Source organism: Xiphophorus maculatus, chromosome 15, assembly GCF_002775205.1.
Source record: "Xiphophorus maculatus strain JP 163 A chromosome 15, X_maculatus-5.0-male, whole genome shotgun sequence".
NCBI classification, from domain to species: domain Eukaryota; kingdom Metazoa; phylum Chordata; class Actinopteri; order Cyprinodontiformes; family Poeciliidae; genus Xiphophorus; species Xiphophorus maculatus.
Genome location: NC_036457.1, coordinates 10,843,148 through 10,861,734, shown reverse-complemented (window position 1 = coordinate 10,861,734; position 18,587 = coordinate 10,843,148). Strand labels below are relative to the sequence as shown.

The 18,587-nt window shown below is 38.8% G+C and overlaps 1 protein-coding gene across 7 annotated transcripts in view; it reads right to left on the bottom strand.

Moving 5' to 3' along the window:
• The window catches only part of sash1 (SAM and SH3 domain containing 1), a 188,825-nt gene that overhangs the window by 21,837 nt on the left and 148,401 nt on the right, over window positions 1–18,587 (bottom strand). For 6 of the 7 annotated variants that reach the window (XM_014472709.2, XM_023347331.1, XM_023347333.1 and 3 more), the window contains exons 3-8: window positions 13,137–13,187; window positions 12,502–12,551; window positions 7,059–7,099; window positions 6,763–6,852; window positions 5,341–5,453; window positions 2,772–2,870 (exon numbers count right to left, since the gene is read on the bottom strand). In XM_014472709.2, the coding sequence (XP_014328195.1) occupies window positions 2,772–2,870; window positions 5,341–5,453; window positions 6,763–6,852; window positions 7,059–7,099; window positions 12,502–12,551; window positions 13,137–13,187 (444 nt within the window). The remainder of the gene's footprint in view (window positions 1–2,771; window positions 2,871–5,340; window positions 5,454–6,762; window positions 6,853–7,058; window positions 7,100–12,501; window positions 12,552–13,136; window positions 13,188–18,587) is intronic. The other variant, XM_023347329.1, reaches the window with a different exon arrangement.

The window sequence follows — 18,587 nt, the reverse complement described above, 5'->3', positions numbered from 1 at the left end:
CACAATTTAACAAAAACAGAACCAGTAAATCCATCCATACTGACCGCACTGTCACGCATCTAAAACCATATCTGCATGCCTGTTTGCATGCTGGCAGATGAAGCCTGTTCAGTGAGTTCAGCAGTGAGGAATGAGGGGCTGTTTCGAAGCGCTGTGCTGTACAGCCAGCAGAGAAAAGGCGTGTTGTGCGTTGAGAACAATCCCGGCGTTTGAGCCCCTCTGACCCTGCCTTGGCCCCCAAATCGCTAATGGCGAGCCCTGGAATGTTAGGCTCAGATCGCCCAGGGAGCGGTGAAAGAGCGCATCAAACAAAAGGGCAGAAAACGACAAACATGTCAACTTCAAACATTCATGTTTCTGGAAATAGAACGCAGGCCAGCTCAGATGAGTAACACTGTTGACTTTTTGAATTTGGGACTGACCTAAATCTGCTTCTGGAAAGGAGATGAGGAATCAGCAGAGGCCTCAGCAGAGAGGGAATGTGTCCTAAAGTGGCCAATTTTGGAACTTCAGACAATATGAGATTTAGCTGAGAGCTCCACAATTTTGTAGCCCTTCGGGACAAGTCTAAGTCCTTTATCCTTGCTCTCCCTAACACCCTTACTTCCTCTCTGCCTCCAGCATTTGCCTCTGGAGCCAAAGTGTGTGTTCCTCCACACAATACTCCTTCAGTACTGTAACTTTTCAACCCCCCTCTCATGTCTATAAAATCCCAAATCGATCTATCTTCCTCCAACAGGAAGTCAGCAGCGAGGTTTAGCAGACTAATTAATGCGATCAGCGCACTCATGCACAATTCAAGCACCCACATCAAAAAGCCAGAGAGCGCATAGGACCTGGGCTCAGTTTATGAATGCCATAACTGACCTACTTTTTGATGTGGAAGGAAATTATCAATCACTATCCTGAAGAATATTTGAATCTTTGCAGAATGGCAAAAAGAGAGAGCTGATTTCCTTGGGTTCAACAAACGTTTTATATGCATCTGATTATCTTATGTCTTAGGAAGAACTTGAGTTTACAGAAGGAAACAGGGCACTGAATTTGATAAAGTGCGGAAATTCCTCTATGAATGTATTCATCTGACAACTATGAGGTCATGTGTTAGTTTATAACTAGTCTATTTCTGGAAAAAAGTGTGGACTGCTTAATGAAAAAATTGCAATGGAATATCGCAAGAACACAGATATGGTGGGATATGGTGGGAAGAAATTTTCAGCCTTCTTGGGAATTTTTTGTTTTGATAAGCTTTGTTTCTTAAAATAAAAAGTGGGTCAATGTATGAGATCATCTGGCTGAAAGTCCCTCCCTTGATAATCACAGTAAATGAACAAAAACACCAACTAGTGTCCACATGCTAAAGTATTCACACTCAAACATTTTCACATTTTGTTATGCATAACCCACAAAAATTGACATATTTTTACCACAATACTGTTCATACTTTGACAAATTAATGCATCTGTTTTAAAGAGAGTAAAAATAATGGTTTTTTTTTAACAAATAGAAACCTGTAAATTCTGACATGGCAGGTTTCCCCCTGTGTTTCACACCATCTATCTTCCCATCAGCTGTGATCCTCACTGCATAATGATATCACAAATGTTTTTCAAGATGAGCTTGTGGTCAGGTCGACCCTTATTCCACCACTGATGACACTGTGCATGCAGGACTCTGTCACCCAGCTGGCTTGTGGCAAACTTTATAGAACATGTTCTGGCTTTGTGTCAAAAGTTATTTCCTTTGTACCATTTTCCCAAAAAGGCCAGATTTTATAACAAATAATAGTTGCTGCATCAACATATTTCCCTACCTGAGCTCTTCTCTGCAGCTTTTCCAACATTACTATGGGTCTGTTGACTCTTTTTCTTGCCTGGCCAGTCCATTTTGTAGCATGGCCATGTCTCAGTAAGTTTGACCTTGTGTCGTGCTATTAAGTTATATTATGGGGCAAAACCGTTAAGTGCATGTCAGACTTTTCAGAGTTATTTTTTTCAAAGATTGTAAAAAAAAGGTATAATTTTCTTCCCCCTTCACAACTACACAATACTTTGCTTGGTCCACTGGAAAAAAATAAAATAAAATATAAATAAAACCTATTAACGTATGTTGTTTAGACAGGAATTAACACTCTTGCAAGGTGCTACAGCTGACCGACTGTCACCGAACAGGATGTGATTTCCTGAGCCCAAATTTTACAGCATTAGCTTTCTCCAGGGGTTGCAGATCTCTTTCAGGTAACCACAAAATCCCTGCTAACAAAATCTGCTGAAAGAGATTTCACAGGGATTAAGTCTACCCCTCAAACTGGCTTTCTGCATGTCGCAATTCCAACGGACTGAGACAAAGATTTTGTTTTATTCCACAGGAACAAACCTCAAATGAGATGCATGTGACAGGACAAAACTGCTTAATATATATGGGCGAGTACTTTTACCAAACTGGATAATTTTTTTTTAATCTACATGAGCTGCCATATCAAGAATTCAGTTGAGACAAATAAATACTTCAGAAAATCCAAGTTTTCTGAGGCAAAATGAATTTGAGCATGTCACATGTGACATTTTTTCCCCCAAAGGGAGACACACTGCAATTCAGGCTATTTGTGAATAATACAGAGAGAAAGATTGATAGAGAAGCCAAGGTAACAACATTCCCACTTCCAGCACAATTTTCACTAAAAAACCTTAAAGGTGAGAGTGTTAAGAGAGGTAGAGTGGGGGAGTGGGGTTTGATGGGGTGTTGGGAGAGGCAGGGAGGGGTGTACTTACATTGCAATTTGAGGACAGGTTTAGATTGGCTGCACATCCTTCAGTCCACTCTGCAGTGTCAGTACTGCTGGACTGTTTGCTGCGCTCATACTCCTTCAGCTACATGGAGAAGAGAAGTTTAGAGAGGCAGAGGGACAGGGCGGACCACCCACTCTCACCCAGCAACACTACGTCTGGCTATAATTTACCGGACCACAGAAACACAGGACGTTCAGCAGCGTTCATTCACAGTGATTCAGTGACATCTAAATGCTACAGCATGGAGCTGGAAACCAGAATCTCATTTTATATACTTTAAATATGATTGTAAACTTCAATGTGTTATGTAACAAGTTGATGCCTAGAGACACAAAGAGTAGTTTGTGGATTAGAGTTGTGACGTCATTTTGGCTTTTTATAGGGAACAGTTAAGGACTTATGAATTGTAGGGGAGGGTTGGGGGGATTCCTTGAAGTTGTTATCAATATCTTACCTGCAGAGGATGGTGCTCAGAATCCAATCAGTTTACAGAAAAATAGAAATGAAAATAGAAATTCTGCCTGGTAAGCTGAGCCATGTGCTAATCAGAGTGGAGCCAAAAGTAGGCTTAGATTACAACAAGTAGTTTCTTGGCTTGATGGCACATGTCTTTCACATGGAACATTATTGCAAACAAACTGCTAAGAAAAAGTGAAAGTAACCAAATACTTCTATTTAGCCCTCCCACGGTCCGGCGAGGTCACACTAACCCTGTGTGTGCTTTTACAAAGTTCTACTTTGGGTAGTTTTAGGAACCATGGGCTGACGGCAACCCCTTAGCCCCTTCTTCCCCCGCTGTCCAACCATGACATCTGCTGCGCTCTGCCTGAGTGACATGCTAAGGCCACAGCAGGATAAAATACATTTAAAATATATGTCATGGTTTCAAAGTTAATTAACAGCATTTAAAAGATGCTTTAAAATGTTCCTATTTTGAAACCAGATCAAAAAGGCAAAAATCCAATTAAGAATTGATCTGAATCAGACAAACTACAACCTAGACCAATGGTGTCGAAAGTAAATATTTTAACCCACTCAATAATAAACTGAACATTCATATTTTAATGCAATGAATAATCTGGTCAGATTCATGTATAAAAGTGAACTGCATATCTTTATAAATCAGAAACCAGTAACATATAACAGATAAAAGATTATTTTTAACAGCAGGAATAACTGCCGCTTTTCTGTATGTATGAAAAGAAATTAGATCATATACACTTTTGTTTTAAAAACCGGATATTTTTACTCATTTACTCAATTCAATTCACTTTATGAATACAGCGCCAATTCACAACAGACGCTGTTACAAGGCACTTCACAAAAAACATACCATTTATGCACTTAACTATATAGTCAGTTTAATCCAATCACATGGACAAAGTCCACTTGATAGATTCTAAGTTATTAAACAATGCAGCCAATTTTAGTTTATTATTCAAAATGTTCAAATTGGTGACTTTGTAGCAAAGTCCATCTGCACAAGATAATTTTTTATTACACCACTGACCAGACAGACCAGATTTCTGCACAGATTAAGATAAAAGACATGTTGAATAAGGCAGTTGAAATTAAATTATGGACTATTGAAAGACCATCATTGAATTATTAAATAGAAAAATAAACACATCCAGAAAAAAATGTAGAATGATAGTAAAAAGGTTTATCCCAACTTCTTATTCTGGCCAACTATTCTAGTCATACACAACAAAGAAATACTATCTTTCAAATTATCACAATTTGAAAGATGGGATGTAAGAGAAGAAGTAAGAAGCAGAATAGTGAGAATAGAAAAAGAACCCTACAAAAACCAACTGACTGGCCACAAGAAAATAGATAGGAAAGCCAAATGATTGTCCACCATATCCAAGTAGAGAAAAACCACAACACACCAAAATATCTTTCCCAACAGGTGGAGCTACTGGGCTACTAATTCACCATTACCATCAACACTGACATTAAGAGCTGAACAACACACCCACACACACTCCAGCAGCTCAAACCTAAACATCCTCCAAATACTGAACCTCAGGACACACCAGTTAATCTGGAGTTTGATTGTGTATTGTCTGTATATGTGTGGGTAAGAAGGACAATGCAGTGTTAGGTATGGGGCCTTGTTTGGGTTAGTAAGAGTGAGTTTTAGTACAGTGCTACTGTAAGACTATGGAGCACAAGGGTAAGAGGGAAGTGGATCTAGCAGGAAGGGAAGAAATGCATGGGTTGAATCTGGTTTATAGATTGGTTAAGTCAGGGGTGTCAAACTCCAGCCCTCAAGGGCCGGTGTCCTCCAACTTTTAGATGTGCCTCTGCTGCACCACACCTGAATAGAATAATTAGGTCATTAGCAAGGCTGGGAGAACTGATCTACACAAGGAGGAGGTAATTAAGCCATTTCATTCCAGTGTTTTGTACCTGTGGCACATCTAAAAACTGCAGGACAGCGGCCCTCGAGGACTGGAGTTTGACACCTGTGGGTTAAGTCATTGAAGCGGGGAGGGAGTTGAGGAGAGAGGGAGTAAACAAAAGAGATGAGGAAAATGATTCCTACCCGAGCCAGAGCTTCTTCTACAGTGATCATTTTCTCTTTAACCATCATCATCAGCTGAATCCGCTCTTCATCGCTCATTGTGATTTCGCTGGCCACATAGCCGATATCTTCTCCTGATCAGACCAAAGGGCAAACATGAACAAACCAAAAGAGAGTACAATGCTTTGCAACTTTATTCATGCCTTGGAGACCTGAAAATATTTTGTCACACCACAACCACAAACTTAGCATGTTATTGGGATTTTATGTGACAGACCAGTACAAAAGATATACAATTGTGAAATGAAAGAAAATATATATGCTGTTTTCCAATTTTTAAAAAATATGAATCTGAAAATTATGGTTTGGATTGATTTCCAGTACCCCCAACTTTCATTGCAATTAGAGCTTCAAATGATTTGCAGCTGTATTTGCTTCCATCACATTTAGAGAAATTTTTTGCCCATATTCCTTGCAAAATAGCTAAAATATCCAAATTGGATTGTTTGTGACTAATCTGATTTGCAAGCTGGATTTAGGTTTGAACCTTGGTTCATCCTAACAAATGACAATGTTTTAATCTAAAGCATCCCACCATAGCGGTGACTGTCCAGGGTCTTTCTAGCTCAGTGTCAAGTCTTTTGCAGCCCCAAACTGTTCTTTTTTTCAGGATTGCACTGAATGTAGCTCCATTCATCTTCCCATTAAGTCGTAAAGCTTTCCTCTTGCCACTCTTCCATAAAAGCCAGATTTGTGTAGATAATTAAAAGCGTCAACAGATTCCCCTGAACGAGCATTTGATCTCTACAGAAACTCCAGAGTTACCATAGGCATCTCATCTGCTTCTCTAAATCCTGCTCTTCTTCCCCAACTTATCAGTTTAGATGGACAGCCACATCATGGTTGGTTTGCACTTATGCTCTTTATTTTTGGGAGACCTAATGAAGCCATAGCTTTGTTTATCCCTGTCCTGCCTGGTGTGTTCCTTGGTCATTATGATTTTATTTACTTATGTTCTACCATAAGTCCCTCAGGTCTTCTCAGAAAAGCTGAATTTAGAATCAGACAGATATTTATTTGTGAAGTGTTTAGCCAAAATAATGCATTTTTACAAGAATAAAAATTTACATACATCACAGAATGAAATAAAATAAAGTTCAGAACAAAATTAAGTTACACATTGGTTAACAGTTTACAAATTAGGCTTCCAGGGGTTGGTTGCATTGGACTGTATTTGGGGCAGCATCAAGGTAAAAAGGACACTAATGTTTATTTTTGTTTGTTTTTTTTTTTTGGTAAAAATATATTAAAAAAACTTAACATTATCCATTTCGATATTAAGCACCATCTAGATTTATCATATAAAATACACTAATATTTATGGAACATTTTAAGGTGTATGATCACTATAACTCAGGTGTGTAAAACGAGAGCCACACCAACCTTTGGATGACTGTCGGGCCACCGGTTTGTGCTGAGATTTGCGGAAGTTCTGCCAAAAAGATTTGTTTTTCTTCTTATTGTCCCATTTGCCTAGAAGAAGAAAACATTCCCTTGATTGATGCACAAAATCTTTTTACTGAGCCTCAATGTGTTCCAAATTTCAGTTACAGTTTATAGCAGAGGCTTGCAGGTACAGATTTAAAGGGACTAATAAATTGACAAGGACTATATCAACCTTCAGATCCTAGAGCCACTTACGAATCTGAAGATAAACCCAATTTTGCATCTTAGCTTACCTCCAGATCCATCTTCAGAACTGGACTTGTGCAGAGGCATCCTGCAGAAAAAAAAAAGAAGGAAAAAAAAATGAAGTCAGTAGAATTACAAGTGCAATGCTTCATTTACTTCCAAATAACTCCTTCTGTTTGAACAGTAGTGGAAAAGTGCATCAGCCCCATTCAAGAACACAAGTGTGGGGGACATTTTTGATGAAGTGGTGCTGCAGTTCTTCCTGTTCGCCACTTGGGATCAGTAATGATACTTGAGAGATTGTGAACCAGGCTCCCGAGGCTTGAGAGGGAGAGGGCGAAGAGGACGGGAAAACAAATTTGCATAGTAGAATATGGTTAGAAATCTTAAAAAAAACAGACAGGGGCCAGCAAAATGAAAAGAAAACTGCATGACAAACTGTACAGGCAAGAGACAAGGAAAAGTGTAGATTGGAAGAAGAGAAGGGCCAGAAGCTGAAGGCGGAGGGACAGAGACCACAGGGCAGACTCAGCCTGTTTGTGTTTCTACTTCCATCCTCAGAACAGACACTTAGGAGGAAAAGAGAGAAAGAAAGGGAGGGAAAATGAGGGCATAAGACAGACAGACAGACACGGAAAATATTTGAGTGAAAAAATATCCCCATTATCAGTATAGACTGGAACAAACACATTAATTTTTTTTCTTCTAAACCTGCATTCAGCTTCCAATCAAAAAGTCATGCAAGAGCAGTTTAAGCTTATTTTCTAGCCCTCTCAGCAGCAAGTCAACTCTAGACGGACTCTCCTTTGCTCAGACAAAGATGAGAAATCTCATCTATATCTGTCAACTTCACATAAAAGCGCAAGCTTTATAGATTCCAGTTCAAAGTAGATGTTAAAAACTTGTGTAAAGTTGTCTACGACATTGTGAGAAGAGGAAGAAATGTTGAAGGCTTGAAGAAACATAAACCACATCTTTTTATTTCCTGGTCAAGTTGGCTAATGTTGAATGATTATAATGCGACCTGTCTGAGTAAAGAATCTACACAGAAAAAAAGAACTGAAAAATTTACAGTGTGTATTTCTCATGTCTGTTTGATTTGTTTACTGTAGGGCACATTTTATGACTTTGGCTACCAGCACGTGCAAAGCCAGACACTAAAGCGATGTAAAAATGTGCAACAAGATCAAAGCTGCATGAAGAGCTTATTTCCCCCTCTGCAATGTAACTAAATGTCCGTGTGCGTGTGCACAGGAGCACATGTTTGTTCAAACACGGCACTCCTCTCATGGTGCAGTGGGAAATCTCAGTGCCGCTTAAACCTTGGCTACCATGGAAACATAATGAGATGCTAATTGAATGGAGGCCTGTAAGGTTCACCCCTCTGCTCAACCACCACCCTCCCCCTAGTTTAGGCTAGAGCCAAAGCTAATGCTAATGGACCTCACTCAATAGAAGCTTTTCTGTGACAGCATTGCAGCCCCCCCACCCACCAAACACACCCTCTATAAATTAACCCTCACTTGGTACACATACACACACTGACGGGCTTTTAAAGTCCTTGGATGTTTTCAGTTGGAGTTCAGGCAGATCAGGCATTGTGTCGCTCTGTACCTTAATTGGTTTAACCTTAAATCTTCGCCATGGTTTTCAGTTTCAGTTCATCTCTGTAGATTCAGTATTAGTATCTCATCCACAAAGCACAGGAACATAATTAAGATAATATATAAAATATTCCTGAACTTTGGCTTGAACTTTGCAGGGCAGACAGAAAATGTTTCCTTTTATAGTCTAATGACTAAGAAAGGTTAGATTTAGTTAAACTATTGTCTATGGAATCAGAGAATGAATGTGTATGCATTTATTACTTTTGATCTCTTTTCTCATCGTCCTGAATTGGCCATTTTTATTGTCAAGATTGACACAGTTTCACGTTTTCTGGAGGAATTTTTCTTTTTCTCATGAACACATTTTATCCTGATAACATTAACTCAGATAGTAAACAATACATAATAGAACGTTTCTAGTGTGTTGTCCAATTTCAGTGTTTGGAATGGGAAAACTATGGCAGCAAAATATGTCCTCTACATGTAACGCTGTTAGTTGAATGTTCCTTGACATGACATTTTTAGCATTGCTAGCATGATGGTTTAGCTTTATGGTAATGAAGGATTATATTTTGTATCAAAATAGTTTTCCTATAAAGTGAAAAGTAACAACTCTTGGTCAATTGCCAATTTGCATCCATACATTCACATGTCATTTAAGCCAATCTCCATTTTGTATTTTATAGTTTTTAAATTGATGCATGGTAAGTACAAAATACCTTTTCTGGTACAGACATTGCAGTTATTTTTATCCAAAGAAATAGCTGATGCTTTTGTCTGACTACAAAGTCTATACTTGTGTTCTCATAGGAACAATACAAGGTGATAACAATAAACGGCAGCAGCGTGATGGTGGTTGTGTCAAACAGAATGAATTTTAGGATGGGCTTCAGGGGCCAGAAATTTCAGAGATCACACAAACAAAAGACCAGAGGTTTACATGTTAGGAAAGCACAAAAATCTGTAAATAAAACATTCAAAGTTAAGAAAATAACATTTTGACAACACTTTCCTCCCACACTTCCACTTTGCACTGAGCAAAACAAGTCAATTAACTCTGCAAAACAGCCAGAAGTTATAAATATGTTGACAAGGTGCTTAAGCTTGCCAGCATGGTACCACTGTCAGGAAAACATTGTTCATGTGCCACAGCTTATAAATCCTTCAGATTTTTGCATAAACCGATCTTGCAGTTGGAAACTGCTCCTGAACGTACCGCTCTCATCCAGTCAAACTTGACAACATGTAGACTTTCATCGAGATCCATTTGCTTATTCTGTTAATCTCCCTGATAATCCAGCTGCCTCCTCTTTGTAACAACACCAGCCAATCAATCGTATTCCAAAACAGGAAGTCGGGCAGCTTGAACCCTGCAACCTTCTCATATCACTCTTTCATCGACACTTGCTTACATACCAAGCATAACCGGGTATTGTGCCCAGCTCCTGCAAACAGTCAGGCAGAGAGACTCAGAAATGTACGGGTGGCACAGCCACTGGATGGAGTCTGGGTAATCTTCAGCTGTCCTGCTGAGGGGTGATGATGTGGGGGAGCTGTGTGTCAGCGTGCAGGAATGCCTTCCTTTTGTGGCAGTGTAAGGAATCTGTCTATCCGTTCGACTGCACATGATAAATCATTCTACCTGAAATCCATTCGTGCACAATGGAAAGTGGACAATGGACGGCGTAACAGAGAGACGAGAAAGGTGGGGGAGATAAAGCAGAGCGAGGATTGTAGGGGAGGATAGACGCAAAAGAAGAGGATTTTGAGGGCACTGATGTGAGAGATTCTGTCCTGAAGCACGAAAAACTTTAATTACATGAAGGTATTATAAAGTTTTTATGTTCAACTTTTAACACCTGAAACAGAGTCTGGGTTTTTGCGAGCAGGCTACCAGAAGAATGGGTGAAAATGAATGCAAAGCCTTCTGATAAGAGCCTCCCTGAAGAATACAGGTCTGCCAAAGTCTGGATCTTCCTGATAAAGAATGGTATCTGAGGAGATCCGTGTGAAGCATGAAAAACAGGCGGGAAAAAAGAAAGAGTGAAAAGTGCAGAAAGTATGTGGCTGAGTTAGGATCTCACTGAACAGCAGAGAAATGTCATTCAAACTTTAGCATCTGGTTCCCATCATCCTCGGCATATGGCTGTGTAACATATACAACCATGGGAAAAAGAGATCATGTCTGTGGTATGAACTTCCTCTGCTGCACGTGGTCATCACATGAGCATGAAGAGGGTAGGTCACACTTGGGTGACAATCAGAAACAAGTGCAAAGGAAAATTACAAGAAAAAAAGATGACTTCATAGTGTTTGGTTTTGACAAAAATGGCCCTGATGCTATCTGTGAGGTTTGAGCAGACTGTAAAAGTAGCTCTATTCATTGTGCAACCAACTCTAAGAAGTTCCTCAGTCTCTGCCAGAAAAAGATTACCCACAGCATGACACTCGCACCACTATATTTTTCAGTCTCCTGGCAGCTTCTGATTTTCCTTCGGAAAATGTTTACAATTTTTTTGTTTTAGTATTCCTTATGTTTATTCACTAATGTTTTCTAAGGTTTCTTTGAGATGTTTTCTAGAAAAAAGCTTTATCCATATTGAGGTTAGGTAGCCTTTATTTATTAATTTAGTGACTTTTGAAGGTAACTTGATTTTATTTAGGGATATCGGAAGAGGTCTGTATACAAATGAATGGCAAAAAATTAAATAAATTAACGTGAAAAAAACGCTACAAAATTCAACAAATACAAATCATTATGTAAGGTGCTGTATCAAAGCCAAAAATTGAAGTTTCAATTCCTTTAAACCACCAAAACACATATTACCCCTAACCCCATGTGAGGATATAGTGGAGAAAAGTAATGCAAAAGATGCAAACACTAACTTTTGTGGTACAAGAACCTTTGAAAGAGAACCGCACCCACGCCCTATTCCATCCTGTTCTTTCGTCCTATGTTCCTCTTGCTGTAATCTTTCAACCATCACCCTCTCTGACTCCCCCGCTCTTTCCCCGCAGGACACAAAGCCAGGAAGGAAAGGTACAGAGGGCAGAGAATGGCTGCTGAACTGCGCGGGTCAGCCTGAGGAAGCAGGCTGTCGGTTTCCTTGATACTCAGTGGGGACATGGCCGAGGGACTCAGATGACCAACTGCATCAGAACTGAGATGTCTGTGTGCGGAAGGCTAGATAGTGTCACCCAGTTAAGAAATTCTACTTTAACATTTTTTATGTGTGCTCAGACAGCAAGCTGAATCGTGGCTGTTCAGATTCCAGCATAATTGGCTGTGCTCTGGCAGCTGCAAGTAAATGTTGCCAAATTTGGAAAGGGTTTATGGAAAGGGTTTAAAGCAATTGTAGTACCAGAAATTGGCAAATATATATTTCTATGCAGATCAACTTTGGACTGTGTTGGGGGGGGGGCTAAACTAGCACAAAATGTAAACTGGATTTAATTATGGCATCCAGATTTTAGCCAGTTTATTTGGACAGATTGAATGCTGTGAAAATAAACTTATTATATAAGCTACATGCAACACTGTGGATCCTCAGAGAAGGTGTCCCTCCTGGTGGAAGAGACAACATGTATTCTCCAAGGGCATGGATGGCTACCTTTTCTCAATGCTCACTTACAAGATATCTGTCATTCACATGCTGTCTCAGGAGGCCCATGTGTTTCTGTTTGCTTACCTTCATGTGAGCTGTGGCCTGTAGAAAGTGAGTGTGATTCATGGTATTTTGTGTGTACAAGCATGCAGCAGGTTTATAGGATCCAGACACACTCTACACTGTTTGGACATGCAACAGGCACACATTTCTGGATTTCAACACTGACCACGGACACATGTTAGAGTGATAAAGTAGGACAAAAAAATGAAACATACTTCCTGTCCGTTTCAGGAGTTGACATCTCACTGCTGAAGCCAAGAGATTCCTGAGGAAAACATAGACAAGTGTTACTTTCATAAACTTTATAACAGAGTAATATTTCAAAAATATTTCTTCTGCTTTTGTTTTTTTTGTCACATTAAAAATAAGCAAAGTTAACCTCACTTAACACAAAATGTAGTTTTCAATGTATATTTTCTTTATAAAAGTAACTGTCCACCATTTGCTTAAACATGAATTCACTGTGAGTTACAACATTTTAAATTCCACATTTTATATTCAGAGAGTTTGCTGAAAACCTTTTGAGCTTAACCTCGTAGACAGTTAGGTTCTCCAAAACAATGTTCAGAAAAGAGCAGGAAGCCCACCTTTAAATGGCTCAAAACAAATTAATGTTTTCAAAAAGTCCAGTCAATTTTCAGACTCAAATACCACAGAAATGTCACCACAAGACAGGTTATCCATGCTTAAAAAGTTTGCTTAATTTAAAAATAAATAGTAATAATCAGAAAAGAAGAGTGGGCAAAAAGTAACATTTGTTTGGTTACCTAACATATTTAAGTTTAACAAAGAGAAACCTGTACGGTGGCGAATACTATTTCCGTACTTCATTTAAATCTTCATTGCCTACCTGGATCTCATTGCGCAGCTGGAGAGATGTGCTGCTTGGGTCTTGCTTTTCCTGAAAAACAAAAAAAAAGAAAACATATATATTACTGAACACGTTTATGCAGTTTAAATAATCCCTCAAGTAGTTCTTGAGGGGAAGATGTTTATGGGGAATATTCTTGGCATGATCAGGACATACCTACATATCAGTTAAAACAAAGACAAGCATATGTGTGTGTACACAAGTAACAGATAACAAGTGGAGTCAAGACTTGCTCCAGGTAGATAAACCTGCAGAGCTTTGTTTAAATGTTAATGAATGTCTCTTGTTGGTAGTAAGTGGTGGTGCTGCCTGGTGAAGTCCTGGCTTTTAATTACAAAACAAAACTGGCTCTGTTAACTCCATTGTACTTTCCCATTAAAGTGCACTTCCCTTGACTACAAAACAAAGGCTGACTGGGTTTGTTATATATCATTTTAATAAAGTTTACATTATATTATATGTATAATATATTGTATATATATTACTGTATATGCTTTGAGCACAGCAGAAAGCTCAATGCTTTTGAGCATTTCCAAAGGAAAAAAATATGACTGAATGTGGTTACAGACTCTTTAGCTGGGGGTGTTGACGCTACAGTGACACTTTGAGGTCAGCAATTAGTTTACGGGTAGTTAAAGGCACTTTTAAGCTTGCAACAGACTAGGGAATAAAAGGTTGACTTCAGGTCAACAGCTGTCTTTGACAGAAGTTATCTGGCTCAGCGCAGAGGGAAAAATGTATGACATAATCTTTCACATGTTATTGATTGATTATTGTTAGTATTATTTTAATACTAAAACAGACAATGTTTTGTCTTTTAGTTACTGGCACCAAGTTAAACAAGGTTTTAAAAAGTAACAGTCTCAAAATACAAAAAAAGTGTCAGAGAAAACAAAATTTACTTAAAGCACAAACTGACAGAACAGACGGCTTCCGAAAAACTTTGGTGGGTCCAGAACTTTTTCCCCACTATAAAAATGTTTTGTATGGACTAGAACCTTGATCCTACCCCACCAGTTGCTATATATATTTTCAGTTGGCAAGCAATGGGTGGCATGTCTGACAAGCAGCCAACTGCAGGCTATCTACTGATTGAATTACAAATGTCAGTTTTTTTACTTAATGACCAGAGCAAAAACATACTATTCTGCTCAATTAAAACATTTTACATTTCTTAGTAAAGTTTTATTCTACATTTTTGCTTCAGTCTATGTAATAACATTTTTGTAATAACCAGTATGTCATACTGTCCTAGAAGTAGAATGAATGTAGATTTGCTGTTCTAAATAAAATCAGCTATAACATTTCTACTTCCAACACAAAAAAATCATAGTCTGAGAGTTTGAATAACTGATCAGCACAGACAGCATAAACAAACAATACATTATTTTATGTATGAACTCTGAAGTCTTAACCCCGGCTTTCTGAAGCAATCATCAGATCATGTCATAGATCTTTCTTCTTTAGTTTTTGTGTAAATAATAATACTCCTCTCAAAAACCAATGTTTTTATTGTTTTATGAGTCCCATATTGGTTTATGTCCCATGTGGAGGCAAAATGAGCACAGAAATAAAAATACCCAAACCGTTCCTGATGGACTGTCAGAAGATGGAACCAAAAATGACAGGACATACCCCAAAACCTTTTAATTCAGATGTGGGAGATGTTTTTTTAATATACGAGCACAGCAGAATAAGATTTAAAACTCACACTTAAGGTGAACTTTTGAGAAAAGTGTTAGTATTTAATTTAAGACACATTTACAGAAGCATCAATACACTACCAAGGTTGAGTTTCATGAGGTCCTTACAGAGAGAGAAACCGCAACCTCAGATGATTTCTTGCTTCCTCTTATTGTTTGACATTTAAGAAAATACCAGAAAGGCAAAGAAAAACTGAAGGTCTAACATGCCTCAAAAAATCAAGTATTGTTCGTAAGCTTTAACATGCTTGTCTGCATTGCAAGATTAGGGGATCTACATGACATGAAAAAAAATTTATTTAGGTCAAAACCGAAGTTCTGGATTTTCTAATCTTGCACAAAGATGGCAGTAATCCAGACTTGTCTATCCATATGGTAATTTAATGTGCTATCTTACCAAGAAAACAGTTTGTTTAAGAAACAGAGTTAAGATCAGCCAAGTAGGTTAGCTCAGTAGGACGTTTTGTGCTTGGCTTTTTAAATCCTATCTATCTAAACTTTATCCTGCTGCCACCAAGACTAATAGAATCTAAAATTCCCCAACCAGAGAGCAGGAATAGGAAATGTGTTGCTTTTTCTTTCCTTCTGAGAAATGTTCATCACTCTCTATCTGTATATTTGATTATAAGACAATAGTGAAAGGAAACTGAATGTAGAATGAGTTTCTTCTACTTCCTTTGGCTTTACGCAGGGTAGTGCAATCTTTCCACACCATCAGCTTTTATGTGTGAGTGACTCAGTCAGAGGTGACATAACCTCCTCACGAGCTCCTTAAGTGCTTCAATTATACGAGTCAAATGAGCAGTGACCCTGAAAAGTTGAACTGGCCAAAAGCTTCAAATTAGCCTCAATCCCTCACTTAGGATAACAGTAATCAGCTGAAGCCAGACTGTAAAGATGTTAGTGAGACAATGTAGCAGACAGAATTCGCTTCCACAAGTCATAAAAACCATATGTGCAAATGTCTGTTACTCTGGTCAAGGACATGTACCTGGATGTTTGTTTGTGAGGTAAATCATTTTAAATCGGAAGAGCCTTCAGACAGACTGTGCATCCAGGGAATGTAAGGATTTCCATAATTTAAAGAGCAGGTACCTTTCTAAGGTCTTAAAAACGTCCTAATTAACTTGCCAGGCAAATCTGGGACAGTGCTGTTTACCTTTCTATTGAAGGAAAACATTACTGGAGACAAAGAAAAACCACATCCATCCCTTAAACAAGCACAGCGTTGGCGTTCCTGTTTAAACAAAAGCACTGTGCAAAACACTGTGTACTTTAAAAAAAGCCACATTAAGAGGGAGAGAAGAGGCATTAAACAAGGCGCACATGCACATTCACCCCACGCTTTCACAAAGGTAGCGGCAGGCTGGTTTTGCTATCAGATCCTCTTTGATGGGTTATCCGGCTTGTAGCAACATGATAGATATGCATGTCTCTGCCAACAAGATGGGGGTAGAGGGGCTGGACACCGACATGGAGCTAGACAGAGACCCAAATCTTACCACGCCAAGATAGACATAAACACAGACCGAGGAGGACCTACACATGCAAATATTTCAGACCCAAAACAGTAAATAGTACAAATATATCACCTTATTTCCACTTTCTAATTATGCCAAGTTTGTGTTGGTCTATCATAAAAACTCAATAAACTATATTGTAATATGAGGTTATAATGTGTTGTAAAATTCAAGGCACAGACATTTTTTTTTTTTAGAATTCACTGTATGTGTTTTACAAATGGATAAGCATGAAATATTTGACACAGAACATCAGATCAATACACTTTTAACAGCTGTCTATATGGGTGCAAAGTTTTGATCTCAGAAACACCCTCCCTGAGGGAGCACTCTATCCTCTGTACAAACTTTCCAGCATCATCTTGTGATGCTGCCCTATTTATCCAAACCTGGCACACATGTGCATGTGTTTTCCCACCAGATGGCCTCTGGAGTTATTTGCCCAGATATCATCTTGTGTGTATGGATACACATCTCTGAGGGAAATGCAGTGTATCTCTAACTGTTAAAGCATGACAGAGCTAAGTCAGAAAAAAAAAGAAGCAAAAGAGCTTTGACTAATGAGGATCACGATGTCAGCGGGCAGGAAGCTTAACACAGCACATGCATTCACTGAAAACTACTTATGAAACGTGTCTGTGATTCCAAAAACCATACAGCCTTTTACCTGTGTTTTGAACAATTTTAGTACAACAGGAGCAGGCACAGAAAGTGGAGAGGGACAAGACAGATGACGGTTTATTCCGGCTTATTCAGTTTATTATGAGAACTCACAGCCAGCACAAGTAGGTGGATATGCTGCAAAAGTAGAGCGGTTGTTTATCGTAGGCACTCCAGCTGGCATGGCCGGCTGAATCTGGGTGGGCGAGTGAGAAGCTTCAAGGTATGAAATGTGAATGTGGAAAGACAGGCACTGAAAGGAAGGTGGGAGGCCAGCCGTTAGCCGTGGAACCAGTACAGCATGCTGCAAACCTGCACAACCAGTTCATTTGGGGTGATTAATCTCGAGCGTTTACACTCACAAATGACATAATGATAAAAAATGCATTGTTGTTCAAGTCTTAGTACAAGAACAGGATATGCATGTTCATACCATAGTACATAGCCTGCTTTTTCAGCTTAGTGCTAGTGTAAAAGTGAATCAAACAAGAAAGTCTTCCTTTCAAGGGACCAGTTTCCTAAGACTCAACAATTGTCATTGTTTTGGCAGTTCAAGACTAATACCACAGTTATTACAAATTCCAATGATAGTCAAGTAGTCCAATGCTGACAAATAAATCATGTAGTAAAATTACAAATACACAGCATGCTTTCCAGAAGGGTTATGCCAACAAAGGAGGGCTGCCAGCCTCTTTTGGAATCAATCTTCCAGCCACAAAGGCAGCTGTCTGAGCATGTGGGCTCTCTTTGTTTCAGGACATAAAGCAGGTAGTGAGGACAAATAAGCAGGAGACCAAACATTTTATACACTGTAGATTTTAAACTCAGGTGAACTGACCCAGTTGGGCAAAAGAAACTATCAGGTAATTAGCACACTCACCACAGCCTTACTTGCCTCTATGCAAAATAAAACAGGTCAGGGCTTGAATCCTGACCCCGAGCTACCGAGATCCTGTTACAATTAAAGAGCCTTTTTTAGGGCGAATTAGTCAATCAGACTCAACTTGTGAGTTTTATGTTAAAAGTTTCCATAACAAAGTTAACAACCAGAGGATTGTGGCAAAGGCATCAAAGGAATTAATCTTACTGGCTTCTTGACTACCCACAAATTCTAAATTGCCTTATAAGAAACTGTTGCAATATATAATTACATTGCATGTGCAAACATTTTAGAAGATGTGCTTAATCACCACAAACTTCCTAAGTGACTCACCCTGATTTATTTGTGATGCACTTCATCTGTTCCATCACTTGGGGTTGGGGTTGTTTCAAGCTCAGGGTTCTACACATTCAGCAAGTCCCCATCAAAGTGAACTTTGGAGCTAAGTGACCGCTTTGACACTTTTTCACCCTCTGTAGGAATTAGAGTTGCACTAAGATTGAAAATGCAGACACAGTGGCTGTTAATAGAGATGATTTATAGAGTCCATCCAAACAAAAGAAAAAAAGTGACTAAACTGAATGTAAGTTTAAGCATCTTGCTTTATTTTATATTTAATTAATATAATACAAATAAAACCAAGAAATTTCAATTCACAGTTTTTTGT